The 24199-nt window shown below is 36.3% G+C and overlaps 1 protein-coding gene across 2 annotated transcripts in view; it reads right to left on the bottom strand.

The window, feature by feature from the left end:
- Positions 1-24199, bottom strand: part of SCFD2 (sec1 family domain containing 2) — a 331701-nt gene that overhangs the window by 272857 nt on the left and 34645 nt on the right. For both annotated transcript variants that reach the window (XM_084233421.1, XM_084233422.1), the window contains exon 4: positions 21676-21851. In XM_084233421.1, coding sequence (XP_084089547.1) covers positions 21676-21851 — 176 coding nt within the window. The remainder of the gene's footprint in view (positions 1-21675; positions 21852-24199) is intronic.

Here is a 24199-nt window from a genome sequence, read left to right as displayed (position 1 = left end):
GTATGGCTGTTCCAGTGTTGAAATATTGAAACACTTCTGCAATAATGGTAAATGATCCTTGTGTGAGTACATATGGCACACACACTTTCTAGAAACGATTGCACTAGAATTACTTAGTAGCCTTAGTGTAAAAACACTACCTTTTACAAAGTTTAATATCTAAAGACAATCCAAGGGCGTATGAGACTTCAGCTATAACTGACTCCAGCATACTATAAAAACATGATGAGTAAAAACAGAACTCAAGATCACTATCTTTTTATGTTTTATTGCTGCAGGTGTATAGAAAAAAAAATTCTTGGAGATACACAGTGCCAAAACAAAAACTCCTAAACCCTCACTGCAATAAGAATAAGAAGAGAAAAAAATTCTGACAATTCATTTCTCTTCAGGGACCTTACTCTTGATACGAAGAGGGGACTGAAATTAAAGGACCTCTAAAGGACCTCTAAAGTCTACCTGATTTCAGCCAGGCCTGTTCAAAGGTACTTTTGTTACAACTCTTGATTCCATACACTTATACTAGTTCAAGCTGAAAGAAAATTCAAGAACTGAGCTGTGTTTGCAAATAATGCAGCATGTAACAATACCATTGGAATTCTGCCCACTAATGTGCCATCACTTTGTCAATGCTTAACATTAAGACATACTAAAATTAAAATATCAGTTAGTGGTGATAACACCATGACAGCTTCCAAAGCTTACAAGGCTGATTCCACTGATACTAACAGATTTATTTTTCATCACAGCACACATCACAACCATAGAACTCAAATTATTTAAGAGTCAGTACAGGAAGGGCACCGACCAATGGCACATATGACAGACAACCTGATCAGTTTATAAGCTCATTGTCATCCATGCCTATTACTCTGGACACGCTTTATATATTTGTGACGGTTTTCATTTGTTGTTAACTATATGTTTTTTTAATGAGAATGTAAGTTCTCTGAGGGAAGAACTCTGTAATAGTAGACACTGTGCTGTCTACCACAAGAAATGACAATTAGTCACCTAGCAGACAATTCATTTCTGAAGTAAGTAATTGAGCACTTTCTGATGTTTATGTATCAGACATGCAAAGCATATTCTTATACAAAATGTGGTCAGGTACTCAGTTATTCAAAGACCTTATAAATGTACACATACATGCAATTTTATAGCATTAGATACAATAAAGGGGTTAATAATAACACCTAACTAACCATAACTCAGTACGTTTGAGGATTCAGAGGTCAGCTGCAAAACGCCACATACATACGAAAGCCCCAAAGACCTCCTCCAGTTCTGACTGATTCTGCTGTTGAGGGTGTAGAGGAGGAAAAATCTCTCTAAGAAAATAAATATGCCTTACTGGAATAAAAAAATTTGAACCCTAATATAAATTACATGCAGGGGTATTTGAAATGTTATCTTCTCTTTCCTTTCAGTAAAGCAAACAGAGTTTTCTACTCAGGAAGGGGTATAAAGAAATCTCAGCTGTATCATAATGTTATTTTAAACACAGAAAAAAAAATCTCATTTTGATAAAATACTAACAAATAAAGAGGTAATGGTAGAATAAGTAATAGCAGCAGAGTAGCAGCAATAACTGCAATAGTCAAATCTATTTTTTTTTTATATAGAGGCATGTTTTTTTTTATTTATTTGTTTGTATGTTTGTTTGTTTTGTTTATACATGCACTGGGTACAGTCAGAAGTGCGGTAGGGTGACAGAATTCACCAGAGCCAGAGCGGGGAGCAGAGCAGGCAGAAGGACCGAAGTACACTGCTGAGGGGAGCAGCGGGCGGCAGGAGAGGTCTGCGCGCCATGTGGGACCCTCCTCCGGTGGCCGGGGAGCAGCCGGGGATCGAGCTGGCGCTGCAGAGGCTGTGGGCAGCGTCGCAACCCAGCGCTCAACCGCTGCGCCACCGGGGAGGCCCTAGTCAAATCTATTTTTGAGTGCCCATGACCTAGCAGGCACTGTGTCACTACTGTGTATACATTATTTCTGGTTACCAGAACCAACCCAAAGCTAACCTATTACAAAAATAAGGAAAGGAGGTTTAGAAAGAGCAAGCAACTCTCTGGAGACTTGAGAGTCTCCAGACTCTGTCTACAGCAGCAAATTGATCCACTGTAGAATCTCATCAAAGAAAAGGTAAAAAAGTGTCCCCTATTTGTTTGAAAAAGTAACTAAGATGCAAAAAATTTAAAGACTGAAAATCAGGTCATTGAACTCCCATTCACAGGAATCTTTGTCTAATAAGACATTAGACATTCTTAATTTTACTAATATCATGCCTTGTAACAAAAATTGTAAAATTATATTAAAACCCCACTCAATCCAAATTTTTATTTTAAAATTTATTTTTACTTATTTATGCATATAAGAATGGGGAAGCAGATCGGAAATTCGGGAGGTGAGAGGATTTGTTAGGGACAGAGTGGGGAGCAGAACAGGCAGATCAACTGAAATACACTCTTGAGGGGAGCAGTAGGCAAGACAGGAGAGGTCTGCTGTGCCATATGGGTCAGCTCCCTGGCTGGGGATCAAACTCATGCCTCAGTGGCTGGTGATAGCTTGATAGCACTGGGACTTACACCCTTGAGCCATCAGGGAGGCCCTCAATCCAAATCTTATTAACTAAAGTGATCTTGCTAACAACTATCTATTCTTGGCAATATTAATACAGTTTGGAATTTTTATGCCTCCCAATCTTTAACTCCTCTGGTGGCGATTTATGTTATAAATTTCCATCTATTGGATAATATCCAGACTGTGGATACAATTTTTAGAATATGATTGCATTGACTGCTGCTCGCTTACTTTTTATTGCTTATACCAACTATGAATCAAGACTACTACTGAACTAGAAATTTTAAGTTAAGACTTAAATGGCATGCCAGGAGACAAATGAGAGGAAAGGACAAGATTAACATTGCTTAATAACAGTGATATTAGGATATCAGGAGCTTAGAAACAGGGAATATCCAGCAACTTTACTGCAAGTGGCAATGCTTCCAGGTCTTGAACACTACCACCACCAAAGGTACAGGAAAAGGCACCAGAGGAACAAAACTAAAACAAAACTACATATAGCAACATGTGGGGCTGGTTTGTGTTCACTGTATCCCTTTGCTCCTGTACCTGATAAGACTCTGAAAGAGTCAAATTTCAGTGTCATGGAGTTTCCTGACCACACTGTTTTCCCATTAGGCTTATTACTAAAACAGCTTTTCACAACATCAGTTAGTACTTTGAAATTTATTCCTATACCACCATCTTACCAGAATGCCTTTCCCCCACCTTTGTTTCTTTAACACAGAAAAATGGAACAAATCATAACCATGTGAGAGACAACAATGACTCAATACATTAAGAGAATAAAAACCTTGGTGTTGACACACTGATTGTGTCATTAACTCAGTACTGCACATGCAGGTGCTCCAATGCTCTTCTAGAAGCTTTGATCTAAGCAATAATTTTGCAATGACCCCAAAGCATACCAATATAAGTGGTTGCTATTTTTATCCATGGACTGTGGATATCTCTGATAAATTTAAAAAAAAAATTTAAGTGATAAACATTTGCATTAACATGTTAAATTTACTTTTTTACTTGAAGCTTTTATTTGGTTTAATAACTTAGGGAGATAACTAATGACAATTCCTGGAGGAAAAAAGGACTTCAATGCAAATTAAATTCATTAAAAGTAAAATTGTTCCAAATAACATATTTTTTTCCTTATAATATTGATTCCAAATGACTTTCCCAGTACAGTAAGCCTACTGGCTACATATTTAATCATAATTTCAGAGATACGTCAAAACATCAAAGGGAAATCATCACTAGTAACAGGCTGGAAGAGAACTGGTGCCAAAAGTTTAAAGTCCTAATTTGTATTGTGTCTTATTTAGTTACTGATATCTTTGAAAAGTACCATAATTGTAGAGCTTATGCACTTAATTTGGGACCCAGATTTCTGCAAACATGGGCAGTAACAGATTCTACAGAAATGTATTTTTCTCATACCTCAAAGAAAAATTTTTTTTTTTCTTCAAAAGAGCATGGACTGGGCACCAGATGTGGAGACCATCTGGCACACGCACATGAGAGCCCAGGGACAATGAGGACAGAGCTAATAAGTCCAATAGGCAGGTGCATCCTCTCTGAGATGATGGACAAATGTTTGGTTTTGCTGACTTTCTGGATAAATATATACCATTTATTTTTAAACCTAGAAATATAGCTTGGCCAGTCATTTTCTGTAACTCTTCAATTTATTTGTTTTGAAAGAAAATTAATCCATGTGTATTTCTTACCTAGTCCGATTTCTGTCCTTTTCACATGCAATTAATGTAGAAGAAAAAGAAAGAAAATGGAATCAGGAATAGATAGTGAGGTTGTTTTAACTAGTGAATAGATAATTTTTAGTTAATAAAATTCTCAGTCACTAAAACCTGTCTATTTTGTTTCTGGATTGTTTCTTGAATTTATTCCTACCTTCTTAAGACTCAGCCTGTCTCCAGAAATAGTGTTATAGAACCCCCGCACTTAAAGATTCTGCAGCATGCCATGTAGTATCAAACCTGTCATTGAATATACAGTTCCCCCTACTCTGAATGTCTTTCCAGCTCTTTCCTAACCGGAAAATTCTTTTTCATCCTTCAGTACACAATTTGTATTTTTTTAAAGATTTACTTATTTATGCATGCAAGAACTGGGGTGCAGGCCAGAGGTGCGGAGGGGTGAGAGGATTTACCGGAGACAGAGTGGGGAGCAGAACAGGTAGATCTACTGAAATACACTGCTGAGGGGAGAAGCGAGCAAGGCACGAAAGGTCTACCATGCCATGTGGGTATCTCCCTGGCTGGTTGAGGATCGAACTCGTGCTACAGAGGCTGCGGACAGCTTCGTAGTGTGGTGCTTAACCCCTTGAGCCACCAGGGAGGCCCTCAGCATATAGTTTAAGCATGAAGTGCTCAAGAAATCTTGTTTGACTTGTCCAGGCAAAATAATGTCGTTTTTAATGACTTTTAAAATGAACTACTACAAATAAGTCCATCAATCAATTTCTATTTTAATGAGAAAAAATAAAAACAATATTGATGATAACTGACATTTATAGTGGGCTCTCTTTATGCCAGACATATAAAATATTATGTATTTTCTGTGGAAAAGTACTTAAAAACATTAGCTCATGTAAATTATCTCATTCAGGGTTATGACTTCACATGTAAAAAACTCTTACAAATGTACAAAAAAATAATATAGCTGCATTATAGACTTTATAGAAACACAAAAAATAAAAATCACTCAATCCAACTGAAGTAGACTGAAGATGGTCACAAATTTTTGCTCCCCCACCCTTGAGAAGTGGAGCCTAATTTTTTCCCCTTGATCCTGGGCTGGTCAATGGGAGTTTCAACCATAAAATCACGTCTTTCATATGAGTTTGGTCAAGAACAATTTGAGGTAAAATGAGATAAAAATATCTCATTAACTATAAAATATTATGCATTCATTGAACTAATATGTACTGTGTGTTTTTTATAAGCCAGGCATATTCCAAGTGAAAGGAAAGCATGGATAAGTTATAAGGTGCTGGTCTGTCAGTAGTGGCGTATTATAGCAAAGGCAGATAAATGCAAATAACCAACATTGCTATAGCTGATGTGTATTATTATGGATGCAAACTATGGAGCTATGGCATACTAATAGAGAAACAAGTCCTGTGTTAAGACGTAAATCCTTTACCAAATGAAAATTAATGATTTTTTTAAAACCCCACTTAAAATCAAATAAAGTGTTTCACATCCAACAAATGCCCAAAACGTAAGCTCACTGCAATCCATATTATTTAACTGTCTATTGCTTGTCTCTACTTATTATATAGTGTAAGTTCCACAATAATAGAGATCTTGATTTTCTTGTTTACTAATGTAACCTCAGTTCAAAAGAATGGTATATGGTATCTACGAGGTGCTCAATAAATATTTGTTGGTTGAATGGATGGATTATACAGTCTAGGCATACAAGAAAGAAGCAATCTCCATTTAGAGATCTATTAGCATCCCCACAAAAGGAAAATATATTTGCTTCTAAACTTTGGTCTATATTTTTCTGTCTTTTTTTTTTTTTAAGATTATTTATTTATGCAAGCACTGGGTACAGTCAGAGGCACAGGAGGGTGAGAGAATTCATCAGAGCCAAAGAGGAGAGTAGAACAGGCAGAGTGACAAAGTACACTGCTGAGGGACGCAGCGGGCGGCAGGAGAGGTCTGCAAGAAATGGGGGACCCTTGCCGGTGACCAGCGCTGCAGAGGCTGCAGGCAGCTTCGCAACCCAGCACTCAACCGCTGCGCCACCAGGGAGGCCCTTCCTGTCTTTTTTTTTAACTTATTCTTTTTCGTAACCAGGAACACACTAAATTAGAACTTTTTCTCTATCAGCATATGAATTAATCATAAGGGAGATTTAAACCAATAGGATGCCATTAGGAACTGCTCTGGTCTGTACAGGAAGTGCTAATGACATAAGCCTTGATAAGTATACTTATATTGAAATAGGCAACTTTTAAAATAAAAATTATGCTTATGGGATTGTTAACATGAGTTTTCTTTCCTTTTTCTCAGTTAGACTATAATTGAAAATCTACACAAGAACAAAGTACATCCATCAAACAAAATTACCTTAAAATATAAATTAAAATGTCATGCAATTATCTTCTTATACTCCCAAAATACTGTGATATACTCTACCTGTTTATATTTCATAAAGTTTTTATATTTTATCATGATTTTCTAACAAAATTAAAGAATACAAAGTAAAAAAGTATGGGCAGATCTTCAACAAGATAGAAGGAAAATTCTATTTTTTCCAAGAATGCCAAACCCAAGTTTCCCAATTTCATTTCCTTGTTTTTTTTCTATTTTAAAATTAAAATTATGAATCCAAAATGTTGCATGGAAAACAAACTTCAAACACTAATATCAAACAAAATAACACCAAACAAAACCACTCATTAAAAAAAAAAAACTACACCAACTCTACATGGACTAAGCATAAGCGGAAATTTTTGTACTCTTGTGAAACCACAATAAAAGTTTTCTTTTTAATCACTGAGTGGATAATAACAGAAACAGCTCCATGTGGCAGGGTGGTAATCTGTCAATTTTTAACACATATTTTCCCCTGAAATAAGCTCTTTGGCAATTCTGTTTTGCTCATTTGTTTCTTTTTTTAAGAGCTCAAAATAAGGAGATTAAAAAACAAAACAAAACCAGTGTTCTGCATACTATGTTAGGGAAAAGTCCTGTTAAAAACATATGATACAACCTATGTGAAAGTGCCCCACTGTGGGTTTTTTTTTTTTCTGCACAGATATGAAATGCCATAAATTACTAGCAGTATTTCCATAATGTTTGTAAAATGACACTGCAACACTATCCTGCAAATTATAAGCTGGTATTATCCCGACTGGAGAACACTGAGTGAAGAGAAAGTGAAAAGTACCACATACAGCACACCTCTGAAAGACCTTTCTTTAGGAGAGCTGAGTCATTCAGCATTCATCGCTGTAAGTGCTAATTCTAGAGAAAAAGAGACAGGCGGACAGAATGATCAGCTTCCATTTACCACTATCCTACTTCTGCTTTGAGTCCCTAACCAGGAGTATTGACTGCAGCAATGCACAGAGGCACAGATTCAGCCAAGGTGTTCAGGTAAATCAGGAGTGGCCAAATTCTTTTTTTTTTAAAGATTTATTTATTTATACATACAAGAACTGGGGTACAGGCCAGAGGTGTGGGGGGTGAGAGGATTCACCAGAGACAGAGTGGCGAACAGAACAGGCAGATTGACTGAAATATACTTCTGAGAGGAACAGCAGGCAAGTCAGGAGAGGTCTGCTGCACCATGTGGGAAGCTCCCTGGCCAGGGATCGAACTCGCACTGCAGCAGCTGCAGACAGCTTCATAGGCTGCATCTTAACCCCTTGCACCACCAGGGAGGCCCAGGAGTGGTCAAATTCTCACAGCATCCCTCACCAGAAAGAGATTTGAGATCCTGAAAGATGTTTTCCTATTTTGGAGAAATTAGCAGTTTCTGGCCAAAAAACAAAACCAACCAAACACAAAACCTTCAATATATTTTTCATTCAATCTTGTCCTTTGAGTAATAAAAAAAGAGAAAGTGGAGGAGAAATCTACACGCAGACCCAAGCCTAGTGTCTACTCTCAGGTACCCACTGATGTTAAGCTAACCTCTAGGACTCTCAGAATCGAAAAACCAGATTCTGAAGTAGTGAGGTCCTCTATTATATTCAACTGGCCTAGGCACAGGTTTCCATTAGAAAGAACTGGCATTAAGTGGCACCCAAAGTATCCTTGAATGGTATAAACAAGACTTGTTTTCTCCAAAACTGACTAACATTAAGAAAAAGGAAACCCAGTTAGACAGTGTTATTTCCTTTCATTCTTATGGAACCCAATGCTTTAAAAAAAAAAAAAAAAAAAAAAGAGGGAAAAAGTAGTCCCAGCAACCACTGGAGGGACCAGCTTAGTATAGACAGCTAAAGGGAGTGGCTCAGAACAGAAGATTCATGAGGGTAAGGAAGCACAAACCACTATTATTTCCCTTTTGGTCAAGCAAACCAGAATGGTTGTACACTTCTTGTTTTCATAAAATGAAGACCCACCCAAATGTGCCTTCGGCCACTGGCATCACATTTAAAATGTTTTTGGTAGACCCACAAATCACTAGGAAACAAAATTGTAAGCCTTGAATTTACATTGCTTGATTACTAACTCTGGTTTCCAGCTGGAATAACATATGATATCAGAGCTTCGAAGGCAGTTTAAAAGCAATAGTTTACTTAGCCTATATATTTGACTCTCACTTTCTAATCAAATGCTTAGCACAAATATACCTAGCTCCAAACCTGGCAATATGCCATCTCTGGGCAAAGGAACAAGAAGTTTATGGATGTTTGGTTTTTAGTGTTTTTTTTTTCCTATTTTCCATTTGTCTCTCTTTTATTATTCAAAAATATAATAGTTTAATGTGAGGGAGAAAATATTAAAATAATATCTGCAGGAGAAATGTGAAATTGATATGATGTATCTATATGGAAAAATTTGTAAGTCTCATAAAGTTCTGGTAAAAGACTCACTAAGGAGTAAAACTCAAGGTGAAAATCTAACCTGAATACTAAATTTACAGATATATCAAGGAACAACAAACTAGTGGGAAACACATTTTAATTGAGCTCACTACTCAGAAAAAATTACCAACTTAAATGCACACAAAACGCACATTTTGTTAACAGGTTATGCAGACTCTATAATGTTTTGAAAACTTTTTTATTCTAATGCTTAAGAACAAGGATGAGTACAGCATGAGAAGAAAATGACCGAAAGTCATTTTGATGCCTTCCCCCAGGGAAAATGTTGCAGCAATATGTATGAATAAAGGGCATGATGTCAGTATCAGCCATAACTAGGTTTTATCCTGATTAACCTGACATTTGCTAGTGATAGGACATGGTCAAATTTATAATTTGTCCCAAATCTGCAATACAGCCTCAAGTCTGATTTAGTAGTTCATAAAGTGTGTGTGTGTGTGTGTGTGTGTATGGCATATGGCAATACTATAACACAGTTCTCAAGCAGTTATCTCAGCCTAGAATATCCCATTTGGTCCTATATCCTTGAAAAGGTACAAATAGTATGCGAATGTACTGATATCTTATCCACATTACCAAATAAACTGAACATGCACGTCCAATAAACCACATTTGTTTTATAATTTCACTGGCCAGCAGACAACATGTGCTCAGTAGACCATTATTCCATGAAAGAGGACAAAATACTTTCTCTTGGAAAAGGATTCTCAGCTTTTCCTCTCCACCATTAGGAAGTAACACTTCTCTTGGCAAAGAACTAGAAGACACAAGTTTCCCTGGAAAAGGAAGAAAGTGATAAAAAGAAGGTTTCTATTTCTGAGAACTTTTTATTTTCTTTATTGGTAGGTAAGACAGTATGTCCCCAAGTGTTCTAAATGTGGGGGAGAGGGGAGAGGAATAGAAAAAGACCTTCTGAATTACCAGAAGAGTCTAATCACATGAGCTCCTGAGGACCCAACATATTAGCTACTCAGATTTACTCCACTCCATATGTCCTTCATTTGGGACTTTTCCCCACAAATTTCCTTGGAAAAAATTAAAACTAACAATTTAATGTTACAGTAAAATAAGTTATGTCTCATTTGCTTCTTATAAATATCCCATACCTAGTTAGAGATTCTTAAGAATGCTAGCTCACTATAAACCAGAAACACACTACGGGGGTGGGTGGGGGAGAGAAGGGAGTAGGATCAAAACAAGGGTGGTGGCAACTGTATGGGGACTATAACTAAGATGAAAATGCATATATTGTGCAAAAGCGTAAAATGATATAAAAAAATTAGGCCTCCCTGGTGGCATAAGGGGTTAAGCACTGCGCTAGGAAGCACTCTGCGACTTCTGCAGCACGAGTTCAATCCCCGGCTGGCCAGGGAGAAACCACATGGCGAAACAGACCTCTCCTATCTCGCCTGCTGCTCTCCTCAGCAGGGTATTTCAGTCAGTCTGCTTGTTCTGTTCCCTGCTCTGTCTCTGGTGAATCCTCTCATCCCACCCCCACATCTCTGGCCTGTACCCCAGCTCTTGCATGCATAAACAAATCTTAAAAAAAATTAAAAAATTAAAAATTAAATTAAATTAAACAAATGTAAAGAAAAGAATACAAGTTCAAGACAATCTTCTATTTTGATCAATTAGATCAAATTCTAATTATAAAATAATTAGAATTACAAGGCTTTCAGCACAAAGTCCTGTGATGAAAACTGCAGTACAACATGACAATGTTAAATAGAATATTTGGGTGGTGTCACAAATACTCAAAATTATAGTGGTTAATACAAGACAGGAATAGATTTCTCACTTATACAAAGCCCAATAAGGTGCTCCAGGGCTAGGGTGGTGTTTATATCATCTTTAGCGAAACATCTATGCTTCTTATATCTTTTTGTTGAGACATCTTCAGCACATAGCTTCCTCTCATAATTCAAGACAGACCCTCCTTTCTCTTTCCTGGGTGCATTTCAAAGTGCAGAATGGGAAAAAGCACAGCCTGAATGAGTCCCACATCACTTCTATCCATGTCTCATTTGTAGGAATCTGGTCACATCTAGTTCCCAAGGGTAATCGGCAAACATAGTCACTGTTTTGGGTGGCCATGAGCTACATAAAATGTTGAGAATATAAAGAAACTTCTGTCCTAAAGGACATAGCAAGATGTCCTTACTAACTAAATGACTCAAATATTTATCTATTTATTGTAGATCTTAATCTGTAACAAGTAAATTCCACCTTTCTAACAACTTCTCCCGACTGCTATTGCAATTGTGAAAATGCAGATTCTACAATATGGGACATACTTATGAATAAGGTCAACAAGTTGTTCCCTAGTTTCACTTACAATCTGGCAGAGAGAGAGAGAGACAAAGAATACATAAACAAAATAAAATGGGAAGCAAATATAAAACATAGTGACTTAGGGAAGTTTCCCTGAAGAGAGTAAGAGTCTAGCAGCTGTTAAAGTTCTCTATTTGTCAGAATCAAAGATGCTTCAGTTCTAGTTTTCTTTATTTAAGCAAATTATTCCTGAGAAAGGGAGAAGGTGCGGGAGGGGTGGAGATCTGTAACACTGATGCTGAAATAAATAGTTAACATGAAAAAAATGGACATCCTAGAATCAGTGAGACGTACTAATATTATTCCAGCTAAATCTATCCCTTTTGTTTTCAGAATGGAAAATGACCTCTACTGCTCAATCATAATAAAAGAAAGTCTGTCTCTGCATTATGTCACCACATCACTGATGCCAACCTCTCTTTACATACAATGGCTTAATATAAATATCCAAAAGGGTAATTGATAAATCCTCATTTAACCTTTCTCCAATGATAAAAACCCTTCTCCATGATTCAAAATCACTGCTGATTACTGTAGGTTTGTCTAAGGGGATAAAGTGCAACCCTTTCCCGAGCTATGGTTCTGAACAAACTGAGAAATAAAGCACCTTGATAAAGTCATGTGTCCAAATCCTGCCTTTATTATTGATAAAGGCTGAGGCCTATTAGTCACGTTGGCTTATTCATATGGAACTCCAGAATCAGGCAGGCTCTTCCTCCAGGCAATAGGCAAGTCTCCAGCAGGGCAGGCCTCCCACGAAGGAGCAGGGCAGGCACACCAGTTTGCTTTAAGAATTAAAAAAAATGTGGAGAAAGAAGAGACTGCCATCCAATAAGAAAATTCTGATTTGGAAGGAGCTAAGCACCATGGTGCTTTCTGCAGGCAGGGTCCATCCCAAGAGGAGAAAGGGAAGAATTGAGTACATTTGATCATCCCAGATTTGCCAAGCAGGTAAAATGCCCCTCTCCTGAAAGAGACTAAAGGGTCATAGAGCGACTGAAAGTGTGCCTAAAAAAAATCACTCCTCATGGAAATGAGAAAAAGCTCCTCCTGTCTAATACTTGTCTGTGTCGTTAATTTGACACGGTACTGTGAAAAACACTGTGACACAATAAGAAATATATATTTGGTCTCTGCCCCCAGCCCCTGGCACACAACTCCTTCTAATTTCCTGAGCAATAGGGATGTTAGGAGCATCTTTTGTATTACTATTTGGTCTTTGACCCTGCTTCCTGGGACACAGAGTCTCTAAATCCCTTGAAGTTTCTAGGTTACAGGAGCATCTTTTGTTCTAATGAGATGACTTATGGTGGACTCCCCATTGCTCCTGAATGGAGGCTGGTTACCAGAAAGACCAAGTCGTGAGTAGAAGCCTGAAACTTTCAGCTCCATTCCTCATCCTCCAGGGAGGGAGAGGGGCTAGAAATTGAGTTAATAGTCAATCGTGCCATAAAAGCTTCCATGAAAAAATCTCTAAATCATCTAATTTGAAGAGCTTTGGGGTTGATGAACACATCCATAAGCTGGGAGGGTAAGGTACCCCAACTCCCCATGGGGCCAGAGGCTCCTGCACTTGGGACCCTTCTAGACATTGCCACTTATGTGCCTCTTAACCTGGCTATTCATCTATATCCCTAGTAATAACCTTTACAATAAATTGGTAAACAGAAATGTTTCTCTGAGTTTTATGGGCCAAATTATTGAACCCAAAGAGGTGGCTGGAAACAAATTGGAACCCCTGTTAATAGCTGGTTGGTTAGAAGTATTGAAGGCACAGACTTACACTCAGTATTTGAAATGGGGACGGCCCTGTGGAACTGAGCCCATAACCTCTGAGGTTTGTGCTAAGACCATGTGGTTAGGTCATAACTGACTTGTAGGACACCCAGTTGTTTAGAGTAAGAGAATGGGATGGTATAGGAAAATGCCCTACACATTTGGTGTTAAAAGCACTGAGAGTACAGTGTAAAAGAAACAAGGGGTTGCCTTTTAAACATGCTCCACAATATTTGTTCTCAGGAAAAATCCTATGAAAAATCTTCGTAAGCTGTAAACAACACTTCAGTCTCACTTTGGGGATCATCTTTCACTGCCTCACTCTGTATCCAGATGAAATCACCAGCACTTCACAAGTGCCAAATCATTATAAAACAGGACCCCCCAGGGTGGTATTGAAGTCAGGAATGGGCTAAAATGAGCCATTATATTTCCAAGGCTGGCCATATGGCTTGGGACCTAGCAAAGCACTAAAGGACTGACAAAATAAAAACCCACCAGTTTGTTAAACAAGCAGACATTCTATTATTTACTTTGGGTAGACTTGATCTGTGATAGAAAAGAGGTCCTGATATTTAGCATATCTTAAAAATAAAAAAAACTAACTCTACCTATTACAAACTAGTTTTACAACTAATACATTGGTATGTCTACTTTTTATTGCAAAGAGAGGGAAAATTTTAAATAAAAGCTACATTTACCTGAATGATCTTGAGTACTTTATAGCTCACTTACATTTTATTTAAGAGGATTTCCTATAGATTTTTTTAAATTTAGAAATGTAAATGCTGCCCCCAAAATAGCTAGAGATAGATAATACATATATACTTATAAACTATGGCTTGCAGGAAGCACATAGTCTGCTATCACTTTAAAACCACAATCAATTAAGGTCAAAGTTTTTTTTCTCACAATTAGTATAAAAACATCAGCTATACATTGTAGAAAAGATGGAATTTAAATCTAGATTTATAGGAAAACACTGTTGAACATTATCAAATATTAAATATAAAAACACAGTAGGTAAAGGTCTCATTCTTGCTTAATAAATTTCAATTAAGAAAAACAAAATCTGTATTAAAAGCACTATTCACATCACTTAGCATTTGTAATATTTTTGATTCTGCTAAAAGAACAAATAACAATACTGTTTATGAGCACTTAACACATGTCAACGACTATACTTAATGATATGCATATATAATCTCATTCAATTTTAACAATGATACTCTGAGATAGGAATTTTATTCCTCTTTAGATAAGGAAACTAAATCAAACTTTCTTATTACAATGTAAAAAATTCTTCAGAGCTTACCACCAAATTCAGTAAATCTATAATCTGATTTGAAAAGAGCAAAATTAATTTTACATTCATTAATGAAAATATAAATGTATCCATGATCAGATTAAACTTGTTTTTTCCCTACATTTTAAACTTAAAACAGGAACAGAATTATTTTGACTCACATACATATAGTGAATGTTTAAAATATAGATGGTGATACTGACCCTTGGAAAAGGAAGAGAAAAAGGAGCTAAGAAGATACCTTATCTCTTTTGGTTTTCAAAAACATACTAACTGCTCATAAATATTAGACTTTCCCAGTAACACTCAAAAAAGTGCCTCTTGAGCACATCTTACCTTTCTCAGTAGTAGCCTGATCAAACATTATGAACATTACTTAGTGGCTGACAAGCAGACATTCTATTATTTACTTTAAATAGACTTGATTTGTGATAGAAGAGATGCTCTGAAATTTAGCATATCTTTAAAAAACCTAATTTCCTATTAAAAACTACTTTTACAATTAATAAAATGGTATGTCTACTTTTTATTGCAAAGACATATTGCTACTAATTGCTGACCAGTTGTTAAATCACCAAAACCACTGACTCAAGAGATGACAGTAAGTAGAAGAAATGCAGTAGCCTATGTCTAATTATAGATTTCCAGGACCAACTTCTTTTTCTAACCAAGGTTGTCTATAATGTTACTTAGGCGATAAAATGAACATTGAGGTTTCAGTGACGGAGGCCTGGGTGAGTGTGGTAGAAATGAGTCCCCAAAGAAATAAACAACTCTCAAGGCTGGCTGAGATTTGCATCCAGGTCGCTCTCAAGCCTGTTGGAAAAAGCTAGAAGTTGCCCTCATGCTCAAAATAAACTCAACGTCTGTAAAAAGGACGGTTCATCCCACACTAATGGATGACTGTATACTATATAAAATAAGCTTGTTCATAAACAAAGAGCAATTATAATGGCCAGTGTAGAAGTTTACCTATGCTAAAACACAAACTTGTAAAAAGGACCCAGCCGGGGTTATAATAGGTAGTAATGATAAACATCAGATTTTAGCATTTTAAATTTTTCTTCTTTTTCCCACTCTCTTTAGTCCTTCGCCACTTTCTGAAAGAACCACGCCAAGCACATGGTCACATGAGACAGTCTAATATGGAACAGGATTCCAGCAGTTAATAAATAAGATGACTTAGAATTAATAGTGTCAAGTTTTTTTCAGAAACCTCTAGTAAGTTGAAGGATTAACATTCCTGGGAGATGGGTCTCCCTGTTGGCGCAAGGGGTTAAGACGCAACCTATCAAGCTATCCACAGCCACTGCAGCACAAGTTCGAACCCCAGCCAGGGAGCTACCCACATGGCACAGCAGACCTCTTCTACCTCACCCGCTGCTCCCCTCAGCAGTGTATTTCAGTCAATCCACCTGTTCTGTTCCCCACTCTATCACTGGTGAATCCCTTCCCCCCACACACTTCTGGCCTGTACCCCAGTACTTGTATGCATGAATAAACAAATCTTAAAAAAAAAAATTCCTGGGAGAAAACTTCTGTGCCTTGTTTTGAAGCACCTCTATCACATTTGGAGCTAGAGACTCACCTTAGAGGACGTCAGTGGCGGGCAGCAGCGGGAAGAGGAGCGGGGTGAGAGGAAGGTAGTAGCCATGGCCTACAGTAGGTCCTCAGAGCCCAAGCAATGAAAAGGGCATCCAAGGTAGAAGGTAGGGTATTAGAATCTAACGAAATTTGCACAGTGGGTGGTAGAGGCGAGCACAGGGTTAGAACCTGTAGAGAGGACCTCTACACAGAGGTAGGAGGCAGTGAGAGTCCCATGCCAGGTTTCAGAACCCAAGAAGGTGAGGTGACGTGTCCAAAAGGCTTCTCAAGGTGCAGGACAGAGAAATGAAGCAGCAATCTGGTGTGGGTTGTGAGAAACAAAGGAGGTAATAAAGGCATCTATGTGGAAGTCTGGGGGGCTGCAATATCCTACAACAGAGAATCAGAGCCTAAACAGGAGACAATAGCATCCAAATGGGGGTGTGGCAATGGCAGCACTCCAGCATGAGTGACAGAGCCTGCAGAGCAAGAAAGACATCTGTGTCATAGGAGCAGTAAAGGGGGCATGGCATGGGGCTCTGGAGCCTGAGAAAGTGAGGACACCTTGCAGGAGGGAGAGGAGGGGGAGCAGAGCAGAAAAGCTCCAGCCAGGCAAGAAGGGCATGCTCGTGAGGCATTTCAACAGGGATGCCTTTGTGTGAAGTGAGAGAGAACGTTCATGTGTGTTTGGCCATGGCCTGGGGCAGGAAGACAGAGCCCAGGTACAAAGAGGACATCGACTTTAGGGACAGCAGTTCTAATGGAAGATTGAGTACATCAGGGGATAACTAAGTCATCATTACATATATGGGAGACAGTTCCGTACTAGCAGAGACGGGAGCTGCAAATGTGGAAAGGGAGAAGGAATTAACTGTGTAGCACTAAATTTGTGACATTAGTATATATTCATGATTTTTAATAGATATAGATAATATAGGTACAATAGACTATAGACTATAGCAATAGACAATAGACTATAGACTATAGCAATGTAAAGATATTGATATAGAAAAATATAAAAGATAAATATAAGCCGACAATCATTATGAGTGATTTTTAAAATCCTCTGTCCAAAGATAAGTTAGAGATAAAGAATTAAAGAAATTGTATTTCTGAATCACTCAATTATAAATGACTTTATTATAATAATGTATATTTTATAATAAATATATAAATATAATATATAATTATTATAAGCTGTGGGACATTTATGGAATCCTACAGAGAACAGCTAGAAACTAAACATTCTTTTTGAGCACATATGGAATATATATAAAGATGGATCATATACAAAGGAAGTCCCATAAAAAAGGAAATTATGTCATTTAAAACACATTCTCTAACCATAATCAAATAATCAATTAAAATGAACTTTTAAAAGGTCCCATATATTTATAAACTTAAAAATTTTCATGCAGTCTAAACAATTTAACAAGCCAAAATAAAAATCATAATAGAAATTGTGAAGAAAAAATCAAGCTTTTAGATTAAGCCACAGTAGTAGTTAGCAGGAAATTCATAATCTTAAGTACATATGTTTGAAAATAAGAAATTGGGTGAAAAGAACAACAGAAAAAACAAAGTACATAGAAGAAAGGAAATAATAAAGATAGAATAAAAATTAATGGAATATAAAACAGAATATAAGTGAATATATCAAAATTCAAAAATTGAAGTTGATTCTTTGGAAGACTAATAAAATTCCAGTAATACTGATCAAAATCAAAAAGAAAGAAAATACAATAAAATATTAGGCATTTTAAAAAATATAGTTATATATTCAATGGAGATTTAAATTTTTAGGACAAGTCTATGAATAAATTTATATCAGTAAATTTGAAAATATAAATGAATGGATAAAATTTAAAGCTAATATAAACAACCAAAATAACAGAGCTATAAACATTTAACTAAGTTTGAAGTAAAAAACTCTAAATCTAACAAGTAACAATTCCTTTTTTTATATAAATGGCTCCAAAAAATACAAAGAAATGAAACTTACTCTAACTGATTTAACCAAACTACAGTACCATAACCTCTGCACCAAACCCAGACAATGGTAGCATGAGAAAGAAAAATTGTAAAATAATCTCACCTATGAGCATAAAAACAAGCAGCTAAAAAAATTTAGCAAAGTAAATCCATCAATGTGTGTGTGTGTGTTTGTTTACATATATGCAGGATCAAGTTGAAGGTGAACTTATCCCAGGAATGCAATGATGATTATTTAACATTTAATATATATATAAATACAGTCACCACATTAACAAATTGAAGGATAAAACTATATACACATCTAAAAACTTCAGAATCTGCATTAAATGAAATTCAATACTTGGGCATGATAAAATAACAAATACTCAGCTAACCAGAATTAAGAGGCAACTTTCTTAGCTTAAGTAAAAACAAAACAAGACCTCAGCAAACATAATACTTTATGGCAAAATTTTAGAACATTTTCTTTAAAGTAAGATTCTAAGGTGAAGATGCCTATTTCCATTGTCTCTGTTGAATAGTTTCCTAGTATGCCTGGCCAGCACCCTATAAAAGAAAGTGGTTTCAAGTGTGGAAATGAAAAAAAGGAGCTGCCATTATTTACAGATAGTATTACTGCCCGCAGAGAAAATCCAGGAGAACCAATGAACCACAATGACAGATGAGGAACACAAGTATAAATACAAAATGCAAGGTAATTGATATGTGATCACTAGTCAGAGCACTCCTATGTGCCAGCAAAAAAAAAAAAAAAAAAAATTAGAAAGTAGAGTTTTCAAAAATTCAAGTCACAATGGCATTAAGAGCCTTTAAATACCCATGAATAAGTCTAATAAGTCTCTTTTACAGTGAAAAGTATACCATCAGACATACTGATTTTCAAATGCTGTGATATTAAATGATGAATAAACTAACCACTGGAACAGATTAGAAACTGAGAAATAAACTTACTTTTTTTATATGGAACTTGGTATATTACAGGTCATTGGAAAACCAAAAGATTTTGGTTCCAAATAACAGACAACCAACTAAAATGATTTAAATAGTGAGAAGAAACATCATCTCTAAGATGGATATGTTAAGGTAAGGCTCAAAATCATCGTTAAGGTTTCAGGTTGTTTCATTTTCCTCAGGATCTCAAGGAACTCCCTTCATATCACAAAATGCTCCAGGTATCACAAAAATGCTTCAAGAGACAGGAAAAGGAACTTGTTTCATCATTATGTATCTTTCTAGACAGAGAAAAGAAAATCTTCCCTAGAAAGACCTCCAGCATACTTCCCTTTGTCTCTCTTTGGCTAGAACTGATAACCAGTCATAAAGTGGAGACATGGGACTACCAACATAGTCTGGGACCAATCAGGACCTGCCTGAGTCATGTGGGAAGAGTAAACAGTGGAGCAAAACTTGAGTTCTGCCAACATGAGAAAGGGGAAAATGACTGATAGGTTATCTACAGTACAATGGAATGTTTCATAAATGATGTGAGGAAAATAGGCCATCCACATGGAAGAAAAGGAAATGAGGTTCTAATAATATAAGAAATTAATTCCAGATGGATTAAAAATTCAAATGTCAAAAATACAAATCAATTTTAGTGGAAAATATAGTACAATATATTTCAGAAATAGGTTTAGAAAAGGGTTTCTAATGGAAAACATAAATAAGCACAAACCATAAAGGTTCATATTAACTAATGAAACTACATTAAAATCTAAACTTCTATAGAGTAAAATATATAGGAATTAAAGTTAAAAAAAAAAACAAACACAGTCTGAGAGGAGTATTTCGGGGATGTAAAATAGTTCTTTCATTAACCATAGATTAAATGAGCAAAGTGTAAGGATGAGCTATTGGATTGCCAATAATACTATAAAAAATACTCAGCTGCTCAGTAGTTAGAGAATTGCAAATCTGTAAAAAGAGACAGCATTGACTCATCATGAAGGAATGTCTAAATTTGATAATACTAAAGTGGTGGACTATGTAGGGAAATAAACAATCATCCATCCCTAGCAGAGGGATCCAACTATTTTAATTTCATTGGTGATCAATTTGGTGATATTTAGTAAAGTCAGTAACATTCAGAGCCAACAATCTGAGAGTCTTCTCCAAGGTATGTACCCTACAGAAAACCTTTCATATGCGTTCCTCAGACAAGTCCCAGGCTATTCATTATATTCTTTCTAAATATACCTACACACTCATACAAACACGCACAAATACAGAACAGCCTAATTGTACATCAATGTGGGTTGGAGAATAAATTGCTGTATACACATACCACCAAATAGTATGGTACAGTTTAAATTTAGATACACATCAACTTGGAGTATATTAAAAATAGAATGTTGCCACAAAAAGCAAATTGTCTAGGGATATTTATTTATTTATTTATTTATTTTTAAAGATTTATTTATTTATGCATACAACAATGGGGGTATAAGCCAGAGATGCAGGGTGGTGAGAGAATTCAACAGAGAGAGTGGAGAGCAGAACAGGCAGCTCTACTGAAATACACTGCTGAAGGGAGCAGCGGGCGAGGCAGGAGAGGTCTGCTGCGCCATGTGAGTTTCACTCTGGCAGGCCAGGGATAGAACTCATGCTGCAGTGGCTGGCAATAGATTGATGGCAGTGTCTTTAACCCCTGTGCCATCAGGGAGGTCCTGACTAGGGATATTTATAGTGTGATGTTGCTTACATAAAAGTAAAACCCACAGCACAATAATCTGTATTATAAAAAAACATTTAATAAAAATGTAGAAACAAGTAACTGATTTTGTGATTACCTCTGGGAAACGGAAAAAGGAGAATCAGAGTAAGAAAGGGTATTGTATCAGAGATGCTTCCACTTTATTTTGAGTTTTATTCCCTTGATGAAAATGGATATAAAATAAATATAAAAACTGATAAATTATATTGAGTCTATGTGAAGAGAATATAGACATTTGTTATTTTATATAAATTTGAAATACTTTATAATTTTAAAAAAATATATCTTTTAAAAAATTTCCCATTAAAATATTTCATCTATCATGAAAAGGTCCTCTCTCTCATGCAAATTTCTTCATAAAAATCACAAATGATGCTTGCCTCCCTTCATCTTTCGCTGAGTATCATTTTAAGTCACATGCTAAATTACTTGAGGATTAGAGGCCAGTTAGTGTCAGAAGAAATGTAAGTAGTAGCAATATTCTACAGGAAAAGTAACAAGGATTGAATAAAGATCTCATGAAGATCAAGAAAGGTCCAAATAACATAAAATTGAAAAAGGGTTTCCAAAGGCCAAGTGCTCAAAAAACATTTTGAGGACTGAATGAGAAGTCAAAGATGTCACTGTCACAAAAATTAGGTTGGGAAAATTTTGATTAGAATTTTAATTTGGGGGCATTTTGAGGATATGATATAGGGCACATGTCAACAATATTACTAAGATTGTAATAAACAGCAAATGCTTTTCCCTGGAAGTGAAAATTTAATTATTAATATCCCAAGAAACTCCCAGAGCAACATACCTGAAGAAGGAGCCTTTCAAAAGCCAGGAAGTTGTCCCACTTGGCAGTCTGTGGGTGTTTCAGGGTTTGAACTGTGGCCAACCCAAGCTGTAGGAGCCCACAATGATTCACTAGAGCTTTGAGATTGTTCTTGAAAAGTTGGATATAGGATGTGAGTTGCCCCGGAGTGACTCTCCCTAAAAGAACACAGTAATTGATCAGTGTACCACCTTCTGGGAGTTAAAATAGTTAAGAATGCCATTACTAGTACTTTTGGTAGCAAACTTCAGAGTGACTGCGAGCTTTCCTAAGCTATTATGATTATTACAACATGGTAACAACAAGAAGAATGTTGAAACTATAAACTTTTTGTAAGTAAAGAAACAGATGTTAAGTGATCTGACCAGTCATATTGCTCGTAGAATTCATTTTATAATTTTACAATATCCCATAAATAAGGTCTTAAATAAAGTCACACAGATTAGGGCCTCCCCGGTGGCGCAGCGGTTGAGCGCTGGGTTGCAAAGCTGCCTGCAGCCTCTGCAGTGCCGGTTCGATCCCCGGCTGCTCCCTGCCACCGGAGGAGGGTCCCACATGGCGCGCAGACCTCTCCTGCCGCCCGCTGCTCCCCTCAGCAGTGTACTTTGGTCCTTCTGCCTGCTCTGCTCCCCGCTCTGGCTCTGGTGAATTCTCTCACCCTCCCGTGCTTCTGACTGTACCCAGTGCTTGTATAAATAAATAAATAAATCTTTAAAAAAAATTAAAAAAAAAAAAAATAAAGTCACACAGATTAGTATTTGTTCAGCTCAACATGGAGTACTTCTCCCAGACATACGACATAGCAAGTAACAGTCCATAAGACAAGATTTCTACTTGTATGTACCTGTACAGAAAAGAAGAGGCGAAATTGTTATGACTATAGCTAAAATCACTGATATTAATGGGCTCATGATAATATTCATGAGGATATAAACTGAACGTTACATGGGACAAAAAAGTAAGGAGCGTTCTTTGAGATTAGATAGATGACAGAGCCCCTTTACTAGACTGGTCACCTACATCCAGAATGAGAAAGCCTAACTCATAAAAGACTAGAGATGATACAAAATTTAAAACCCAAAATCTCTCAACCATTTTTATTAAACTGCTTATTTTCTTACTATTGAGTTGTGAGTGGCATTTCCTTCAATAATTCATTGTCTCAACAAATATTTCTTCTTTTCAGGTTTTGAAACTTTTATTACAGGTTTGTGTTTTTTGAAACAATGTCATAACAATTTATGTTTTTAAAACTGACATTTTAACACATTGTAAAATTCATTTCTTTATTCAACATCACTTATCAAATCTAGGCATATTAATATATAAATACTTGGTTTATTTTAATTAAAGTTTTCCATTGTAAAGATGTATCAATCTGCTATTGATGGATGTTAGGTTGTTTGTCACCATCACAGCATGAAAGCCTTGCATATCAGCATGTATTTCTGTGCCAGGCACTATTCTTGCTGCTAGGAATAAACCTATGAGCAAACCAGATGAAAATCTCTGTCCTCATGACCAAGAAATAACACAAATGACAACTTGATGCTCTCCTAATTCATTCAGCCTCTTACATGTCACTTTCTCCTAGAGGTTGGGGGAACTTTTGTGCAAATAATTAACATTTTTTTACATGATGACATCATTTGACATCAATTATTTTTAACCTTAGATATATGAAAACAAATTTTTACATAAAGTATTTCAAATATAAGATCACTAGGGCTTCCATTTATTTATGCATTGTACTGCAAGTGATGCTAGCGTGGTTCCTGGATACAGAGTATTTAGTACATCACAAGAGATTTTCATTAAACAACTATACAACTAATAACCTAATTATACTTGTGATGAGTACTGCTAAGGAAAAATACAAAATGCCTTCAAATCTTCTGTATGATACACCATCTACCTCTCTAACCTTATCTTAACTGAAGGAGGAGGGGTTAAACAGGCTCAATATACACAGAAGCCATTCCTAATATTAGAAATGGCTTTTTGAAAGCCATTTAGAAGACTTTTAGAAAGACTGCAAATAATGGAAATCATCAGAGAAAGTTATTAGAGGATCTGTTTATATTTCTACAGTAATAATCATATGTTTAAGTTAAAAATAAGACTACCTTCGATTCAAAGATCTATAACATGCCAATTAGAATTCAGTAAAAGAGTACTTCACACAGATACTTTAAAACACAGGCTAATGAGATTTTCAAAATTTTAAACTTTATTACAACCTTACATAAAACAAGTGGAAATCAACTACTTCACTACCAAAACTGCAATGGTGACAATTGATGACTTGAGAAAGTGTATCAGTTTATATCAACTAAAACAGCAGGCAGCTAAAACCAGGTGTGGAAAAGTAATAGAACATTTATTCATAACTCACATTTAAAAAAAACTTGTCTAGCAGATTTACACAGTGATATTTAAATGTCAGCCTAGAAATCTTTGCAACACATTTTTAAAGGCATAAAACAAGAGGTATTTCATATCATAC

Source organism: Talpa europaea (genome assembly GCF_964194135.1).
Source record: "Talpa europaea genome assembly, chromosome: 5".
NCBI classification, from domain to species: domain Eukaryota; kingdom Metazoa; phylum Chordata; class Mammalia; order Eulipotyphla; family Talpidae; genus Talpa; species Talpa europaea.
Note: the sequence above shows the minus strand (reverse complement) of the source record. Positions and strands in the feature narration are given on the sequence as shown.